The sequence below is a fragment of the Dama dama genome, chromosome 18, assembly GCF_033118175.1.
Source record: "Dama dama isolate Ldn47 chromosome 18, ASM3311817v1, whole genome shotgun sequence".
Taxonomy (NCBI): Eukaryota; Metazoa; Chordata; class Mammalia; order Artiodactyla; family Cervidae; genus Dama; species Dama dama.
In genome coordinates, this window is record NC_083698.1 from 86,638,181 (window position 1) to 86,659,069 (window position 20,889).

The window sequence follows — 20,889 nt, forward strand, 5'->3', positions numbered from 1 at the left end:
TAGGGTCACAAAAAACAGTGGGATATGAAACAACTTAGCACTCCATCTAAAATATAAACCATCTTCTTCTATATTTTCTTCTTTTTTTTCCTTTTGCTTCTTTTTACCTAACTCTAATGGATAAGACTCTCTGATATGGAGAAATCATGATCACTTGATTTTACTGTAAATTGATAATAAATGTCTTTTCCCACTGAGTTCTAACTCATCTTTATCACATCATAAATTCATATGTATGTATATATATATATATACAAACTGATTATTATTTTATTATTATTTCTGGCTATTTCTACCTGGTTGCATTTACTATATGTCTGTTCTGGTACTAGTTTCTTACTGAACTGATTACTATAACTTAACATTATGCTTAAATGTTAATATGTTTGGTAGGAATAGTTTTTTCTTCAAAATCATTTTAGTTACTTTTACTCATTTATATTCACAGTTAAAATTTTAAATATTATTTCAAATTCCAGAAAATGCTCCTTTGTTTTTGGTTGGAACTATTCTAAGCCTGAATACAGATTTACTCACAAAATAATAACATTTTTCCTATAGTTTGTTTTTCTGTTTACAAACAAGGGATGTGGATGTCCCTCAAAAAAGTTGTCTTCACATAGATCTTTCTTATTTTGGGGTTCCATTTATTCCAAGATATTGTCTATGTATTTTTTGCAAAGAAAACAGAGTCTCATTTCCCATATGAGTTAATGGCTTCTTACTAGTATGTAGGAAAGTTTTTAATGGTTTAATATTAATTTTATATTTGATCACCTTAAAGTATTCTAATATATTTCTCCATTTACTGTCTTGATATCAAATCATTTGAAGTAATCATAATACTACTTTCTTTTTCCTTTTTAGCAGTAATCTCTGTTATTTTTGTTCCTTGTTTTATCTCAATGGCTAAAATTGATAGACTATTAATAACAGTGCTAACAGGACTAATTTATCTCTGCAACAAAAATAACTATAAATAAATATATCACTATTTATATGTCAAGAAAGATGTGCTTATACTGTTAAACATTTATTCCATTTCTAGTTTGTTTTTGTACTTATAACAGAAATTTATATTTTAAGCAAATGGCTTTTTATAGATCTTATGAGATATTGTTCATTGTCTTATTTGACCTATTAGTGTGTTTGCAATACATTTCCTAATATTAAGCAGTATTTATTTCTTTTAGATAGCTTAAAGGTATTATACACAAGGAAATTTGCTTTAAATCCAGTCTATAATGTTCAGAGACTCTCAGAATTGCATATTTGTAAAACTTTCAGGAAGTCCATAAAATAATAAAGTTTCTAAAGAAAAGAAAGTTCTGATAAACTCCATCTCTATACCAGTCTCTGTAATCAGGCAAATGTTTACATATGCTTCTTAGAATAATGAGCATTGGCATGGTTAGACCACTACACTACCTCACTGTGAGTTTAAGGAAGGTACTTCATGCAGAGAATTCAATCACAACATGAAGGCTTGCATTCATTAAATAATTCCAAAATTGATTCCTCTCTCAGATTCCCACCGATTCTATGTGATTCTTAATTGTGTCTCCTCCACCTTAACAAAAACTCACCCACCTAGAGAAGCAAAGAGATTCAGAGACCACGGCATCACCCCTTCCTCATGTTTTCATTTCTCTGCTCACTTTATTTAAACTTTCCCCCTAAGTCACTGATAGAAACTTCTTAAATGTCCCTTTCACCCACTGGGACTGTCTCACAACAACTAAGTTTGTACTACCTGCTCCTTGCCATTAATAATTTGGAACAGGTCTGACATCAAACTTAAGTTTAGCTAATGAGAGTCAAGTTTCCAAGAAGTTAGAATTGAGACTTAAAACATATATATGTTCATCTTAGCACATGTTCCAAACAGCAACCAAATTCTAAAAGTTGTGCTACCTACCCCAAGAACCTAGAAGGAGAGAAAACCCAGATAGGAAGAGCAAAACAAAGCAGGCAAAAAGACGTTTGGATTTCTGAAAGGTTTTGGTCCTTATAAACAGTTCTCTTCTTAGGCCCTTCTATACTCTGCCAGGGGGTTTCTTGACACATCCTCATAAATCCATCCTTTTAGCTTAAGCAAGCTTAAGTTGGTTTCTGTTACCTACAGTCAAACAGCGCTGATTAGTATGCCGACTCTGTCCTGCTCAGCTATAGAGAGGTAAGGAGACATTTCTGGAATTCTATCCAATACTTCTTCTTTATGATGAATAAGGTTCTCATGGCAACAGAAAAATCTTTGATTCTATACAAGATGTACAGTATTAATATTTTACTGCCTATAGACCAGACCAGAGGAAGAAATTGACATTGTTGCTTAAGTACCTGAAAAATCTGAACTCTTCTTTATTTTATGTCTTCTGATAAATTTTTACATTTAAAAAATTTATAGAAATAGCATTTTGTTCAACTGGTAACAATAAAAGTAATCCTAAGAGGCAAGTCTTTGTTTCCCTCCAGCTTCCCAAGTAAAATTTTGTTAAATAACACTGCTTATTAGGCTGTCAAAGTCTTATATGATACTTTTCTTTTAGAAATAATGTCTAAGAGAATTCATTCTCTCCTAAAAAAAAGATAAACTTGCTTCTATCATGTAATGAAGCTTATGCATTCCATCAAATGTCCCTTTACATTTTGACTGCTTAGGAAGCTCAGTGCTTAACCTAGTCCTTCCTTCTTACTATTGTACCAGATACAGTTCTTTACTAAATTTGTTTCTCCTCCTTTCAATTGTCTTGATGATGTACTTCTACTTGAACAGCCCTATGTGTCTTTTTATCAGAAACTGGCAAGGTATTAATAATGAATGAATGCTAACAGTAAGCCAATAATGAAATAAAAAATTGATAAACATCCTGAAAATTACTGAAAATCAAATTAGATATCCCAGGATAATCTACGTATACTCAGGTCTCTAACCCTATTATTATTATAGTACTATTATTACCAGCTATTGGAACACAGCCAAATTTTAAGCCATTAGCAAAATCAATCTCCAAGGAGCTCAAATCAAAGAGATTCTCTTTTAAGTTCATAGACTGAAATTCTTGTATTTTACATGACCCTCATCTGGAGTTCGTTTACTCTGTATCAGACACAGTTCCATTATGCTTCAGTGGGTTCCCGTTGCTTTCAAGATGAAGAACAAATTGTAGGAATGACCTATAAGACCTCACGATCTCTCTGGTCCTGTCTACGGCTTTGCCCTTATCTCTCCCTTTCATCTCAATTCCAGCTGTCTTTAACTCCCTAGAATAGGGACATATTCCCCTATTACAAACTTTAAGTCCAACAGACCTTCTCTTTCAATACTCATTGCAGATTACATAATTATACCTTCATGTGCTTTTTCTGACTGATATCTAAATTCCCCAAGAAACTTAGGTCTGTTTGAACTGTTTCTACCAGTAATGTATCTTTAGCACCTATCATAGTGTTTAACACATTCTATGGACTCAATAAATACATTGATGAAATTTTATGTGTGTTTTTGTGTTCATAGTAAATTGAAAGAAGCAAATTATGGAAGGGATCAGTCCCCAAAACAATCACAGCAACAGTACTCTGAAAATGTAAAGAGGAAAAAAAAAACTGTAAAAAGTAGACAGAACTCAGAAATCATTGGTATCTAGAGGCAAATTGTGTTAATAATCATTAGACATTATGACTTTTTTAGTAGTCTTTAATGGCATCATTATATTACAGTATGGTATGATAATTAAAGTCATCAAGGAAGGGTTAGGTTTTTATCTATGGTTAAGAGAGAAATTGGTAATTCACCTTTGAAGTGCTTTAATCCAATGTTTCTTTAAAAGATCTCCCTCTCTTCTGGAGATGAGCTTCAGTTAATGAAAAAGTATATTCATTTGCATTCCTCTTTCCACTGTTTAACAATTTAGATAAACAAAGTGTTCCCCAACCTCACATTAGGGTAAATAACCTTGCATTGTAACACTCCTCTTGCGCTCCATTTAATCACTGTAAGAAAATTATTTTCAAATTTCCCTTACTATTTATATTCTTAACAAAAGGAACGGCGTTATGTAATGTTTCACCAAATTCTGTTGAAAAAAGAGGGTCCTTTGGATTGAATGTAAACCAAATTGTGTCTCCCATTGCCTGAACAGAGTAAAAGAAGAAGTTTCCACTTGAATTCTAAATTGAAGATGACCTTGTGCTTTTTTGAGAAAGGCTGGCAGCTGAGGTCACTGGAGTGTATTATGATGGACAGTGCAGCACTGTGCGTGGCTCGGAGGCATGTCCTTTGTGTGGATTACAGCCAAACAGAAAGAATTAGACAACTCAGAGCATTCTATCATTTCATTTGAAAATAATGGTCAAAGTCATGAGCAGCAACCATCACAACTTTCATGAAAGAACAGCAGAATTCAATAGTTTCATCACTTGAGGCAGGCAGTTTGGCTATTCTCAGCCAAGTACTATGAATCCACCATATTCTGTACTAATTTCTTGTGTCACTCAGAGAAGCAGCATTTCTGCCGCCGCAGAAGGCAAATCTCATCTCCGCTTCATTGTATATAGTTCTACCTTACACGATACACCTCATTGCTTCAAATTGACCCAGTCGTTGAAAGAAATACAAAGAAAAAGAAGCCGTGGAAGCTTAACACAGAGCTTTTAGAATGTAAATATACAGCAGCTCCGAATCGCCCCCTCTTCCTCAAGTCATCTTACTGTTTAAAATGCTGAAAATCGGTTTCAAAACAAAATGTGAACAATGCCTTCTCTAATAATGGCATGAACAAAACATTTTCAAAGAAATCTAATCTGTTGTCAGTGGTTCCAAATGAGCCTCCTAAGTTGTTTCTGAAAGAGTGATATTTTGATTGATAGCGGCTTATTTTTAACTTCTGCTTCTTTCAGGAACAGATAAATGGTAGCACACACAAAAAAATGTGTTTGAGATTTAAAAGCAGGTGGAAAAACTCACACTTCTGATTAAAAGGGGGAACTGCTTCTTATCCTATGCTTCCCACTCTGCTGGAGTATATTCTATATATAGGAAGAATAGACACCCCTTGTCACTTCTCAAGTGTTTAGATACCAAAAAAAGTTGCGACTTACCATTAAAATTTACAGCCCGAATATAACCGAGTAGTTCTTTCCCATCAATGGTACTCATTCGTGGGCAAATGCCAATGTATCCAGGGCAGACATCTTTGTGCATATTGTGCAGGGCATAAGCCATGGAATACACAGCATCAATTACAAATTGGACCTTTCCCTCCTGTTCATAAGATGAATCCCGTGCAATTCGCTCCAGCCCTGTAAAAGAAAACGGAAAGCCATCAACTGGGGTTGCTGCTGCTGCTGCTAAGTCGCTTCAGTCGTGTCCGACCCTGTGCGACCCCAGAGACGGCAGCCCACCAGGCTCCCCCGTCCCTGGGATTCTCCAGGCAAGAACACTGGAGTAGGTTGCCATTTCCTTCTCCAATGCGTGAAAGTGAAAAGTGAAAGTGAAGTCGCTCAGTCGTGTCCGATTCTTAGGGATCCCGTGGACTGCAGCCCATCAGGCTCCTCTGTCCATGGGAGTTTCCAGGCAAGAGTACTGGAGCGGGGTGCCATTGCCTTCTCCATCAACTGGGGTTAGATTTCACTAAAAGAATGCATGAGGGCTAAGATTTTCATCATTTGAGGCACACCTAATGAGACAACACTATTTGATTTTACTCTTGATTATTTTGGTCCTATTCTTACTGAGTCAGGTTTTTAAACTGGGTATTGAATTTTCATTGGGAAAGAACAGAAACTATTCTATTAGCAACAAAAAGATATAAAGTAAATAAAAGACATATAGTTTCATTATCTTCATTTCCACCTTATTGAGTTCTATTATACTGTACATGCTAGTAATTACCTAGCATTTTGGTAGTGATTCGATCTTTTAAGTAAAATGTGTATAGACTGTTGTTCTTTTCATTCACCTCAGCTGCCAGAGCATCATCTAATAAGCAGCCCAAAATAAGATCTCCTCATAACCTCAGGTCTGTCCTTGTTTAGAATGTGCTGCTTGAGAGCTCTTTTTGTAAATATTAAATGACAATTATTTCCTTAAGTGCACTGCTTATGTCTAGGGCTTCCCTGGTGGCTCAGATGGTGAAGAATCCTCCTACAATGCAGGAGACCCAGGTTTGATCCCTGGGTCAAGAAGATCCCCCAGAGAAGAAAACGGCAACCCACTCCTGTATTCTTGCCTGGAGAATTGCATGGGTAGTGAAGCCTGACTGGCTACAGTTCATGAGGTCACAGAGTTGGACACAACTCAGCAACCAATACTATATCTTTAGAAGAATCATTCAATTTGTTTTCTTCTTAATTTCTTCTCCAATAAAAACTCAATTTTATGTTTTTATTGTTTATTTTTTCCAGCTTATTTTTATGTAATTGACATATAACACCGTGTAAGTTTAAGAAACATGATGTGATGATTTAATATACATGCATGCTGTGACATGATTACCACCATCAGGTTAGTTACCATATGCATCACTCACAGAGTTCCCTTTTTACTCCTTGTGGTGAGAACTTTTAAGATCTATAAGAACTTTCAAGTATACAATATTGTGTCGTTAACTATAGTCTTCTTGCCATACATTATATAAACGATGCAGAGCTCTTAAAATGAACGTCATTCAGAATAATTGTTTTAGGTATATTGAGGGTTGAGAATTGGCCTTGGAAATTATACCTTTAACTTCATGTTTATCATTTAACATGTGATAGAAATACAGAATTAAAAATGGAAGATAAATTTGATGTTAAAGTTAGATGAAATATAATTAGTTATAACCCAACCTTTTCATTCTAAAGATGAGGAAACCAAGATTATGGAGGTGAAATTCACTTAGACACACAGGGCAGATACGGGAACCATTCCCACTTCTCCAAATTGACACCAACATTCTCTCAGTCACCAGAAAAATGGGGTAGATGGCAAGCATATTGAACACACAAGGAAAAAACAAACAAACAGGTCTTTATATCTCTGTGCGGTGTCTTGTCTCCTAGATCCTAGAATAATCTTTACTGCTTATGTCTGGAATGTCATCAGGTGAGTTAAGGACATTGCGGGCTTATTAAAGAAAGCAAAAAGGATCTCCTCTCACTTTCACATTCCCCTAAACTTTTTACATCTGATAACACTAGGAGAGACCAAAAGCAAGCACTTTAAATTTTCCCATAAATGTCAGTTATTCAACTTTAATAAACAGTCTTTAAGTTCAACAAATATTATCTTTCTTCACACTAATGTATATTTCCTCTAACTTTAGAGAGGTTAATTTAAATGGTTATTTTATATTTGGGTCCTATACTCTGATAAAAACAGTGACTTTTTTCTAGACAAATGTAGTAGTTAATTTATTCATTTTCATTTATCTAATCATTGAACATTTTTTCCTCTGGTCTCAATCACTTATTATGCATGAGTGCTCAGTCATGTCTGACTCTTTTCAACTTCATGGACTGCCCGGATTCTCTGTCCATGGGATTTCCCAGGCAAGAATACTGGAGTGGGTTGCCATTTCTTTCTCCATGGGATCTTTCTGACCCTGGGATTGAACCCAAGTCTTCTGCATTGGCAGGCAGATTCTTTACCACTGAGTCACCAAGGAAACCTCAATCACTTATTATACTCAGGTCTCAGTGATTGAGGCTCCTAGGTAGTATTCAATGCTTATGTTCAGAATGTCATCAAGTGACCTGTGAAAACAGTCCTTCCAGCTTTTACCTAAAATTTCTTTCCCATGATTTTAACCACAAAATAGACAACTCACAAATAAATATTGAAAACTGGTCACAGTGACCAAAAAGATTCAGTTATTTCTTTAAAGATCTTATCTGGTGGCAAATCACTCTGGTTGTCTAGGACTGAGGAGCTTCTCAGGTCATAGGACCAAAACCTGGACAGTCCTGGGCAGGCCAGCATGGTTGCTTATAAAAAAGAGGCATATGACAAGGGAAATACAGTGATAAAAAACCTGAAATAACTACATTGAGGGCAGGTCCCTATCTATATACGGAGAGATCTTATGTCATTTATTTTGCATCACTGAACTGGATAACTGAAAATGAAGACTAGGCATCCCAGAGCAGTTGTTCCCATCTTAGTTATCTTTTTTAAGTACAGATTAAACAGCACCATTCAAACTTAATGAAACAGAATCTCCCAGCTTGAGGACACGATTAATCTGTAATTTCAAAACATAGATATCTGTTTTCACTAGTCAAATTACTTCTTTCCTTAACTAGTTATAAACTCCAATTAGTTTGAGGGAAGATTAAATATATCCAACTTCACTTTTTTTCTTTTAAAGTCCATAAGGCTGTCCAGTGACTATTGCCACACACATCAATGGATACTATAAGATGTTTTTCACAAATCAATGTATGTGCATGATGACAAACTAAAAAGCTGACCACTATTACCATTTCTAAACTTTAAAAGAAATCATCTGATTTGTTTTCATGCTGTTTAGACCCAAACTCGAACAAACTTTTTGGCCAACCCAATATTTTTCTATTCCTTAAAATTTCAAGTTCATAATGATGGTATAGATTTTACAGGAGCTAGAGTTTGCCCCTCACTTCCTATATATGCTTCTCTTATCACTAAAAAGAAGAATTTAGCAAGCTGACAGTGACTCATCAACTTAATTGGCTGTAAAATTTCAGTATGCTATAGTTTCTAAAGTTGGTGTTAATGTATTGCTATAAAGTGCTAAATATTGTCAAAGGCTCTGTGTCAGTCATCCATTTAAAACACTGGTTGTAAAGTTGTGATGAGTTTTAGTGTTTTTCTTAAAATTAACAACATATAGCTAAGTGTTTGTGTGGTGGGAGATGAAGTCAGCCTCATAAATTTTATAGCAAGATTGTTTTATGTTTTCATTAATGAAATCCAAAACTCAGACAGTATCTCATGTCCCTGGTACACAGAGTAAATGCTTATTTGTCTGGGCATTACTGCGTGGACCTCAGTTAAGGTCTTTGCAACCCAAGGTGCATCTTTTGGTTTTAGTCCTTCTTAGTGAAAAGGTAAATCTGCTCTAGTTTATAAAGTGCTGTATACATTACAGTGTGACTTCCTAAGATGAACCTGATATGAATTTTAAATTCTTTGATACATGGCTGTTAAGCTTTGTTTTCCAAGAATATCTAGTTTCTCAGGAGATAGTTTAGTTTCATAAACTGAGACCCTAGGGGCTATTTTCCTTTTCCTAAAATTATTATAAAACTCATAATGTTATTGCAGTGATGATCTTATAAACAGTTGGTCAATTCAATGGAAAAAATGTAAATCATATTAGACCTTTTATTCCCAGGAAAGCAAACATCCAACCAGTTGAATTTTTCACTACAGTCTTAGCATTTTGAATTCCATAAGAACTCTATTTTCCCCACTTCTTGACACACACGAGACAGGACTGTCATACTCTGATCCACTTTCCTGACAATGCACATGTATGTAGTAACTGCATAGTCATTCTTAAACCCGGCAGAATCATGCCAAGAACTGCACCACACACTGAAAAGTAATCATTAGCATATCAGCAAACATAAGTCATTTTATACTGAATTTAAATCGATTTTGTTTCAAGGACACAATAGGGGAAGGATGGGAAAGAAACATTAGCAAGTTCAATTAAACAGAAATAACTCCTAGGCACTAAGATATGCAAAGGAATTGTGTATACCTCCCAAACTGCAGAGGGATAAAAAACATGGGACCAGTGGTAAGGTGGAAAGACAAACTGACTGATGGAGAAAGCCAGAAGAACAGGACAGACCAGTTGGGCAGACCTGGACTGGGGTACAAGTTGCACAATTCAAAAGACCCGGGACAGTTTTCTGAACCTTACTGAGCTGGCAAAGTTGCTCACAGGGACCTCCGTGATGGGGTCTCCTCCTCTCCAGCCTCATCTGTAGGTACCTCCCTACCTTTCTCTGCTCCACTTTCTGGCCCTTGAGTACAACCTGAGATAATCAAACCACGGGACTTCACTTAGATGTTCACCCTGTAACTTTCTTTGCTGCATCCCAGGTATCTACATCTCAGTCTCAAAGGTTTAGGTCAGATTTCAACTCAAATTAGGCTGCAGTAGTGATACTTAATAATTTTTTTTTTTCAATTTAACAGCTCAGATCAGGTCAAGAAGCATCTTAAATATTTAGTTTAAATATTAAATATTGTTTGGTTGAAAACAAAGAACCAAGACTGGTATTTAAAATTACTTCTGGGAATGATATGTAAAGTACTGGGTTGGTCAAAAAGTCTGTTCAGGTTATGGAAAACCTGAATGAACTTTTTGGCCAACCCAAGAAATTGAAACAAATATAAGTTGAAGGTAGAGATACAATTCAGGAGGCAGGACAGAAATAGGTTGAAACAGTGGATAAGGATAACAATGAGAGAAAATATATTTTAGATGTTAAATTAACAGTATTTAGAAACCTGATAAAATATGGGAGTAAGAGTTGGAGGCAATCAACAACTCAGGAGTTTTGAGGATAGATAGTAGATAATGGCACCATTAGCAGAATTTGGAAAATCAGGTTGTTAGGGGAAGCACACCAACTGAAACCGCCCACCCTGGCCAGGCACCATAGTAACCATTTGCATGAGTTGTTCCACGACAGGAGGTCCTGGTAAGGAACATGGAACTAACAAGCCACCACTAACCAGAAGAGTTTGGCAAAGGTCAAAAGGAGACACCACATGTCCGACCACCTTCCAGAATCCTTCTCTCTGGCATCCATTTGGCTGAACAAGGCGTGCACCACCAGGAAGGACTTGAGTCAGAATAATTGGCTAAAGACCACCCATCACCAGAAACTAATCCCATCACCATAAAACCTGTGACTGCAAGCCACGTGGCAGAGCTGTTCTCCTGGGTTCCCTTCACTGCTGCCCTCCACCCGGGTGCCCTTTCCCAGTAAAATCTCTTGTTTTGTCAGCACGTGTGTCTCCTCAGACAACTCATTTCCGAGTGTTAGACAAGAGCCAAGTTTCTGGCCCTGGAAGGGGTTCCCCTTCCTGCAACTAGGTGAACAAGAAGGCTCCATTTATTGCAGTTAAAAAGACTGATTTTTAAATTCTATAGTGTTTTATATCCTCTAGCATAAGATTCTATAACATTTATATTCTCTAACATAGAATTTATATAAGATAAACTTTATATAAATTTATCAAATTATTGAAAGAATACAGGCCCAAATGTCTAGAATAATGCTATAACAGTGAGACAGTTGATTATAACACTGAAATAATTTATACCACCTTGGGGTAAAATGGATTTACCTGGTGGCTCAGATGACAGAGAATCTGCCTGCAACGCAGGACACCTGGGATCTATCCCTGGGTTGGGAAGACCCCCTGGAGAATAGAATGACTACCCACTCCAGTATTCTTGCCTGGAGAATTCCATGGACAGAGGAGCCTGGTGGGCTACAGTTCATGGGGTCACAAAGAATCAGACTTGACTGAGTGACTAACACTTTCACTTTGGAGTAAAACACCTTATACAGTGCTGCCTCTAGATCAATGGTTTGCAAATCCAAAGACTTATGCTCAAGTCATGATCCCTCTGACATTCATTTATTTCTCAGTAGAAATTAGAGGACTGAACAAGATGTTCAATGTGGGTCCCTTCAGTTCTAAAATTCTAGAATCTAGGGCAACTTCTTTTATTTCTGTTTCCTCCTTACACTTTCCAAGATCACTTGAAGATCGTATTAGGGTATGATGGAACAGACACTACTAACTCAATTCTCCAAAACAGTTAGGAATATCCAGTAACCAAGACCTGGATATTCTGCATTAACAGAAAAAAAGTACCAAATGTCAGCCTGGATTTTTCTTCTTGAATTCTCAGACTGATTAAATGCATCACTACATTTTCATTATTCTTAGACTTGAGCTATATATTGAATTTGGTTCCTCACAAAGGAGAAACATTTTCATTTATCTTTTTAGTTTGATCCAAAGGTTAAAAGAATCAATTATGGAAAATCAATTATGAAGATGTGAAAGGGAAGAGTGAGGACACCAACAATTAAAACGGGCAGGACTCTTCACAGATAGCCTCTCTTTGATCATAAATTATCATTATTCCTTTTTTCTTCTTCCTTTTTTTAAATGGATAAAAGAACTAAGACTCAGAATGTTGAATAATTTATCCAAGATCATACAAGTTATGGCAGGAAGTGGTCAGGTCAGGTCTGACACCAAACCTCTCCCATTTACTGCTTAACTTCTTCCTCCTCTGTGAAGTTTTCTTTGATTCTCTCAGTTCAGGCTTAATTTTTACTTCTCTGAATTCCTGTTTAATGTTCAGCCATTATGACTGGCTTATCTCCTAGTAAAGTATAGAGATTGTGTGTTCATGTGTGCCTGTTGTGTGTGTGTGTGAATCTTTAAAGAGACTAGCGGAGCATGGATTAAAGAATATTATAAAATAATATACACTTTTACAGAAATCCTAATAAACACTAACAAATATCAACAAATGGCAGTATCTATATTGAAATGCTAAGCGGGGGAATACATTTCAATAACATCTTAAGCACTTTTCTAAACTACAAAAAAAAATTTTGTTTGTGAATTTCAACCATATACCAGAGATGAAATTAGCATAAATGACTGAAATTCATAAGCAAGGTGACTGGATATTTGTAGTGAAAAACCAAAGTTAATAAGACCTATAACTTTATGTTTATAAAATATAAATGAGCATTTTAGCTTTGGAGGGTAAGAATGTACCTTTGTGCATGTATTTATACGTCTAGAGGATTTCTCTAGGAAAACACCACCAAGGTCAGGAGAGAATTGCACACCTAAGGTCCTGCTTCATAGATTCTATAGTAGGCTTTGTCAAGGACCTTTATAAACAGATGCATTAGACTAGCCAACTAACTTGAGGCTTGGCTTTATCTATCTACATAGGGCATGCAAAAATGAGAAGGTAAGGGTCCTCTACAGAGAATCACTTGCTCTCCATCTTCTTCTGTAATTTAAATATAGTCCCGAGAATCAAAAGCTCTTAGCTACCTGAGGACACATCAGGAGACACTTGTAAATCAACAGTGAAGAGTGCTACACAGCTCACAATAACTCTCCTTTGTGCCTGGCAGGAAATGGAAAATGCTTCAGGCAGGTGCCAGCTGTCCCCTTCAGGTGTTAAATTTTCCATGCAATGCCCTAGGGTTTTCTTAAAACACTGAAAAACCTAAGGTAAGTGGCAAATAAGATTGAGTGTATCTTCAGGCAAAACCACCAGTTTAAAAGAAAGGTGTTCAGAAGAGAATGTCATTTCATAGATATATCTAGGTCCCTAAACAAAGAATAGGCATTTGATAAAATTCAAACAGTTACATTTTTCTACATAATTATCTTAGATCATATACATTAGAGACAAATTTTGATTCAAAACAGTATGTAAAGATGCTGATAAATAGTAGACTTTATCATTGAGTTTTTCTCTTTAAAGTGTATTAAAGCTCCCCTATTGAAGAATTCAAATTGTCCCTTCATATTTTCCCCTTCAGGGGACAGGATTTCAACGGTTTTCTATTTCAAATGCCCCACCTTCCACTCAAAATTATATTATACTTCTCATTGCAGACCCTATGACACACTTTAAGATTTGTCTTAAACATTTTTTTCTAATTATAAAAGTAAATCACAGTCTTTGTAGAAAAGTGAGGGGGAAAGTATAAAGAAGAAAATAGAGAAAATTTATTGATCCACCATATTAACCAATGTTTGCACACTGGTCTATTGCCTCACATCATTTTTCTTCCCCTCTTTATTTCTAAAAATTAAGATAATTCTGGTATACTTTTAAAATATGCACTATTCACTTCACCTTTAATGAGGATTTCCCCTCATTTTAGGAAAGCATGGTTTTCATACCACTTGAAATATAGTTCACTTAATGGATTCAGGTGTCCGCATTTAATTCCTGATATCCAAAGTGATATTTGGTGTAAGGTAAGGATCTGATTTTATGTTTTCTAAACTGCAAACCTATTCTCCTATTGAATGAATATTCTTTTTTCCCATTAATTTATATAAAGGCACTTTTAACACATATCAGACTCTTACATATTCTTGGATATGTACATATGGAAATTCTGGTCTAGGATGCTTGTATTTTAACATGCCAATGCTCCTTTATTCTTCTCTTTTGCTTTTTACAAATGTTGTAATTCTATAGATTGTACCATCTGTTCATGCAAATTCTATCAGTAGTTTTATTTTTTTAATTCTTGATAATTTTTACAAATAAACGTTAGAATTATTTAAACGTTTCGGTAATTGAATCTTTTCTTAGAATTGCATCCGTTTTTTAAGTTAGTTGCAGAAGACTTGCTGTAGAGCTGCAATATTCAAGCATTCCCATTTGTGGACCGAGGATTTCTACTTATTCAAGTCTTTTGGAATCCTCAGACAGATGTGCTACTTGCTCATTTCCTTTCAAGTAATTCCTCAATATTTTGTGTTTTTGAACTTTATCAAGTAGAATTTTTCATTTTATTTTTAACTGATTCTTCACGGTATAATTCCTAAATTCCAATTTACTTTTAATGCTCAACATTTTCTTCTCTCCTTATTTAAACTCTATGCATCCAACAAGTCCCAGATTAAGTCCTCTCTCTTCTACAAAACAAGCAAAAAAAGTATGGGCTCTGAGATCAGAAGATGAGACTTTGCCTCTGAGTTATTCTTTATTCAGAAAATAGGAATGTACACCTATTATGCATGGCTGTTGTAAGCACTGAGATAACATAGAGGATCTGGCATGTTACATAGTGAATAAACGGACACCATTATTTGTTATGTGGGGCTATAACATAGTTCATCTTCCATAATGTGCAACCCTTTTCCAATTACCCAGACAAAAGAAATCACAATATAAACCCAGGATTTAGTTTCATATATTCATTCAATAAGTATAATGAAGGCAATTTAGTTCAGTGATTCGGAACAACCACCCTGCACCCAGTCTGCCTGGGTTCAAGTCTCAGCATCGCCAATTGTTATCTATGGGACTTTAAGTTCCGGAATACCTCATGCCTCAGTGTTCTTATCTGTAAAATGGGATAGTAATAGTATCTCACCCCATAGGGATTGTCATAATTAAATGAGTTAACATATATAAGGCAGTGTGTTGAAAATAGGAAGTACTATATAAGGGGATGTTGTTATCATCTCTATTGTCTATCATCATTTGTCCTTGTATGATATACTAAGCACTGAGCTGGATACAATGGTAAATCAAAACTCACCTAGTCCTGATGTCATAGAAAGATATTAGGATTAAGATCTAAATGATTGGGTGAGAAAGGGAAGTAAGAGGAGCACAAAAGGCAGGGTGACAGTAATCATGAAGAAATCTTGAACATGTAATGAATAAACTAGGAATTCTCATGCTAAAACAACCCTAAAAATCAGCCGCTCTACTGTTTTTAAACTTCATGCCTTGACCTATTAGTGGTTCTTAAAATCAGCGTAGTGAGTCACAAACAGCATACCTTTAAAGAAAAGAGTAATCAAGCACATCACGTATAGTAACAGGAAGTAATAGTTGAAGCTTTTATTTCAGTTGCAAGACATGTGTGTACTAGGTTGCCATGTACAACAAATTATTAATCTTCAATGAAGTAAAAAAGAAAAAATGGAAACTCACTGACCTAGTCCAATCTTCCTATTTTACAAACAATGAACCTAAGGTAGAGGAACACTGAGTGATGTCTTTAGATCTGATAGCTGATTAAGAGATAGAACCATGATAGAACCTTAACCACTTCATGCCATGGCTCTTCCCTTCATATCACTTTGCCTCTTTTCAGCTGCATTTTTGCTCCCTTCCTACTTGAGTTCCACCAAGAATAAGTAAAACTTGAGGGAACCTCTAAATGAGTTTGCCCATCATGAAATGAAAAGCCTTAAAAGAATCACTGAGTGAATTATGGGAAGAAATGAAGGGGTGAGTTATGGTAAGGCTCTCACACCAACTTAACAGGAGTATTGGTGAAAACCAATAACATTCAAAGCAGCATTTTTTTTGGTAGAAAATGCCAAAAACATAAAAGCCAAGGATTTAATGACAGAAACTTAAAAAACAAAGAAAACCTGAAGTACTTTGAGTATAAGATGCAAATCTTTGAAATGGACATTTTAGGGTGTCTGTCTGTAGTCCTGGACTACCCAAATGCAAAAGGAAAACAATCATTGCTTCTGTACAATGTGGTCCATCCTCTGGGTGACTGACTGGGTCCTTCACTCCTCTTCCCAATTTTAGGGGTCACAGCACAGGCGTAGGTATAATGCCAGAGGCTGATTAAAGCAGGTCGCAATCTGTCTGGGAGAGTTTCTATGTCATCCTTCACAGGGACAGGGACCAGACAAGATGACCTCTCTTGCTGCCTTCCAATTAATTCAATCATCCTCTGCTTCTATCAGACACCTTAAGGGATGCAAACCATCTACTCACACCACGTCCTCACCAGGAATCAGTAAACACAGAGGCTGCAGACTGTGCTTAATGAATAAGTGAGATTCATCTTTCAGTGACAATTCTTAATTTACAGCTTGTTTCTAAATAGTATTTTTTTCTCTCCTAATGATCTGAAACTTCATGAAGATTGGTGACTGGATCTGCCTCCTGAGAATACCCACTGGGCATAGTATGGTGCTCAAATACTTCTTAAGTGAGTATCAATGTCTGTTAAACCAACTTGCATCAAGTTTCTTTCTAAAGAAGGCTTATATCAATAAAATAATCCCAATTAGCTGTGCATAATAACACCTCCATCTCCTTTGTTTTAGTATTCTATGAAGTGTCACTCCAGGAAACTATTATGGGATATAATAAAGTACAACTGGGAAAACTTCTGTCAAATAAACTAAAGCTATGCCTTTCAATTTTATGTTCAAATAAATGTACATAAAAGATAGCATCAGTAGGGGTGTTCTGTTTTTTGTTTCTCTATACTCAAGACTGGTAGGATAATTTCCATAATAGAGGAAATAGAACATCTGAGACTAACTGTCTTAGACAGTGTTGAAACAACAGATCCAAGATGAGGTAAGTGTTCATTTCAAACTCCTTATAAATCAGGAACCTGTGACTGTATTTGCTCACTTCCTAAATAATCAATAAAACATCAGTATTCATTAAGCCAAACTGATACACACAGTTGCCCAAGATCAAACATTGTGGTTTTTGATTAGAAATTTACCACAGAGTAGATTTGTTTCACATCATTTTTTTTTTTAATCTAACTGGTATAAACTGTAGTTTCCTTCACCATTACATGTAAACTAAATAATAGCTCATGATTTAGTGTGAGTCCTATATGGACCTAGAACACCTATATGGACCTTTCCAAGACAAACATGGAATTCTAGCTCTGTAACCCCGAAGATTCTGTTCTGGCAACCAGCTCTGGTTTGAACTGGAAAGTCAGAGCACAACTAGTTGGGAGCTCCCATTATTACCCCTGTATGTGAATGCAAAGAAAAAAGAAATTGAAAATATTTCCATCTTTAAACTTTTAATGCATGCAAATGCAAAAAGAATTGAAAATATTTTCATCTTTAAACTTTCATCACATGCTTTAAATACCAAAACACATTTTGTGAGAAAAATTATAAATAGAATTTGATATATTTAGAACCAATGTGAAAATTGTATCCTGAGATGCACTTTTAAATTTATTTCTAACAAATCTGCTTTTTTGAGTCTGTTCCCAGTGGTTTATTTTTACTCCCCAAATTATGTTACTAGTATCAAGGACTTGAGTAGAAAACAGGGAGACATGATAAAGGAAACATATAGACATAATGGCTCAAATGAACAAATTTTCATAAACAGTCTTCTTTTTAGAGGCTAAGAGGAAGAGACATTCAATGGGATCTATTGTGAGCCAATATCCATGCTAGACAAATATAATATGTTTTTACACAATTCCTGTAATAACTCCATGAAGCAAATTTTATTATTTTTTCCATTTTTAAGATGAGGATGTATGTGCATACTAACTTGCTTCAGTTGTGTCTGACTTTTTGTGACCCTATGGACTGTAGCTTGCCAGGCTCCTCTGTCCATGGGATTCTCTAGGCAAGAATACTGGAGTGGGTTGCTACGCCCTCATCCAAGGGATCTTCCCTACCCAGGGACCAAACCCACATTTCTTATGTATCCTGCATTGCCAGGCAGGTTCTTTACCACGAGTGCCTCTGAGGAAGCCCCCCATGCACATAGTAACATCTCAATAAATGTACCCTCTATCCCATCCTTTCATGCTTGTCATCTCAGAATCAAAGGGTCCTTTCTTCTGCCATGTAATGAAAAGTTACAAATAGACTTAGGTCCTACCCCTACGGATTACTTCTTGTGGCAACGTCTTATCCTTCACTTTCTAAGTACAATCCTATAGCCAATTATGTTCCTTGATAATAACTAATTATTCTAGCCCACACTCTAATGGCTTAGTAATAAATATGATAAACAAAGAAGACTCAAAGCCTCTCTATAGTTATTATAATTAGCATGTATAGACATTTTGTTGATTAACTGGATGCGTTGATCTCATTTGGAAAAAGATCAGATTAATGTGACAAAGTGCTTTTGAACTGCATGACTGTTTTTCACTCTTTTTCTCAGCTAAGTTCACAAATGGAGTCATTTTCAGTGCTGTATTCTCAGTCTGCAAATGCTGTTTTCCTCAACAATATTGGCTCTTTTCTGCCCCCATAGTCAGGGGCTATGTCTAACCAAGTTATGAGGGAGACCAAGTTCATTTCCAATTCTTCTTGCTTCTGTAGTTCTTGATCATGTTTCTCCTCTAAACAGCCATGCTCCTGTCCCTTCATCCCTGCCCAACAAGTGCCTGACACCAGCAAGATAAACTGCTTCACAAAGAGATACTCAAGGCTGATAATGTTCAAATTGGGACGAGCCTGAGATTATTTTCTTGACATGCCTTCACTTCTGGAATGCATGTAATCAGCATATCGTATGTAGGAAAGAATCGCCAAATATAGATGGCCATTTATTTCAACTATTCCAATAATGATCCTCTCCCCAGATTTCTAGGAATCAACAAAGAGGGGAGGGACAACTCCAGCCAAATTCTACAGTATTCCTTTTTTATTGGATACCAGTCAATTGATATTACATATGGAAAAAACATTTAGCTTTAAAAAGATTTCCTATGTATAACTTTTATTAATAACATTTCTACCTTTCTTCAAAGACAAAAATTCACTATTACAAATACAGAAAAAAACATTATCAAATATTATCAAACCAATTGCTATTTTCCTCTCAATCTAATTTTTAAAAATCTGCCTATCAAGATCTTTTATTCCTATTATAGTTACAAAATGATGAATAATTTTCTATTTACTTTGATCAATTTTCCAGGTGGTATCTCATCTTCTTTATTACATAATTTACCATTTATTATGTTTTGCTCCTTCACTTCATAATCATCCCCAGCTTTTACTTGCTATGGCATAGACTTCTGTGCTTCAATAATTTGCTAGATCTTTTAATTATATTTTTGGATATTTTATCTCATCTCCTGCACATATTTGTAGGTCATCACACCTCAATTATGGGCTTCCCTGGTGGCTCAGATGGTAAAGAATCTGCCTGCAATACAGGAGATCCAAGTTCAATCCCTGGGTCAGGAAGATCCTCTGGAGAAGGGAATGGCTACCCACTCCAGCATTCTTGCCTGGAGAATTCCATAGACAGAGAAGGCTTAAAGGCTACAGTCCATAGGGTTGCAAGAGTCAGACACGACTGAGTGGCTAACACTTCACACCTCAAATATGCAACTTCTTCAAAGAAGGTAAATTCCACTGAAATATAATTCTTAGTACCTTCAGTAATTTTCAAAGAAATTCCTAAACCTTTCATGTTATGATCAATTTCATTATCTTAGCTAAAAGATGTCAGTTGAGAATAAAATTCAAATAACTAAAGATGAGGAGGAAATTCCCACCTACTTCTTTCTATTTCAAAGTATCATATTAGAAAATTCACTTCTACCATTTACTTCCTCCAATCAACCTTTGGTCAAAACCAAAAAAACAACAAAAGTCATCTAAAAAAGGTATGATTATTCTATCATTCAAAAACTTATTTCCAATATCCTTTATATTTATTTTATTCCTTATTCTACAAATTAAATGTGCTTTTTAACATTTTCCATTCTACTGATACTACAGTCTTCCTGAATATTGCCCCCTTTTTCCCAGAGTCACTCAAATATCTCTTAGGCCTTAAAAGGTGGGGAAATTTGGTTTCCCTATCTATTGCAGTGATAAAATACAATTACATTAAAGTACATAAAGAGTGAATTCTAGTTTATTCTTTACATGGTCTTTATCATAAGTATAAACATACAATTAGTAGCAAACCAAGAAAACATTTAGACTAATTAGGCCTAGGCTCTAGGAAATGAGTTCACAGACTACACCTGTGAGACAGCATTCAGGTCGATTCAGTCAATTTAAAACAAAACAAAAAAAAAAAATCAGCTCAGAGATAGAAGAAAAAAAATAACTGTCAATAGTTCTGCTTTTCAGCTGATATAAATGCAACCTTTATGAAAGATAAGCTATTCAAGCACATGGAAATAGATCTCATGCTGTCCAGATCATATTTAAGATCTTATAACAGAGGGCATTCTACCTTTGAAACAGCCTCTGAACCCCCTATATGACAAGGAAGAAAGAGAATTAGAACAAGGAGCAGAGGGGAACAGCATCAAATATGATACAAATGAATACAGATAGAAAAATAAGATGTTTTGTTTCCAGTATACACGTAGGTT

General features: G+C 35.7%; 1 protein-coding gene across 1 annotated transcript in view; it reads right to left on the minus strand.

Moving 5' to 3' along the window:
• GRM8 (glutamate metabotropic receptor 8) overlaps positions 1-20,889 on the minus strand; it is an 819,273-nt gene that overhangs the window by 327,221 nt on the left and 471,163 nt on the right. Inside the window, exon 6 of the mRNA XM_061166403.1 lies at positions 5,101-5,301. Coding sequence (XP_061022386.1) covers positions 5,101-5,301 — 201 coding nt within the window. The remainder of the gene's footprint in view (positions 1-5,100; positions 5,302-20,889) is intronic.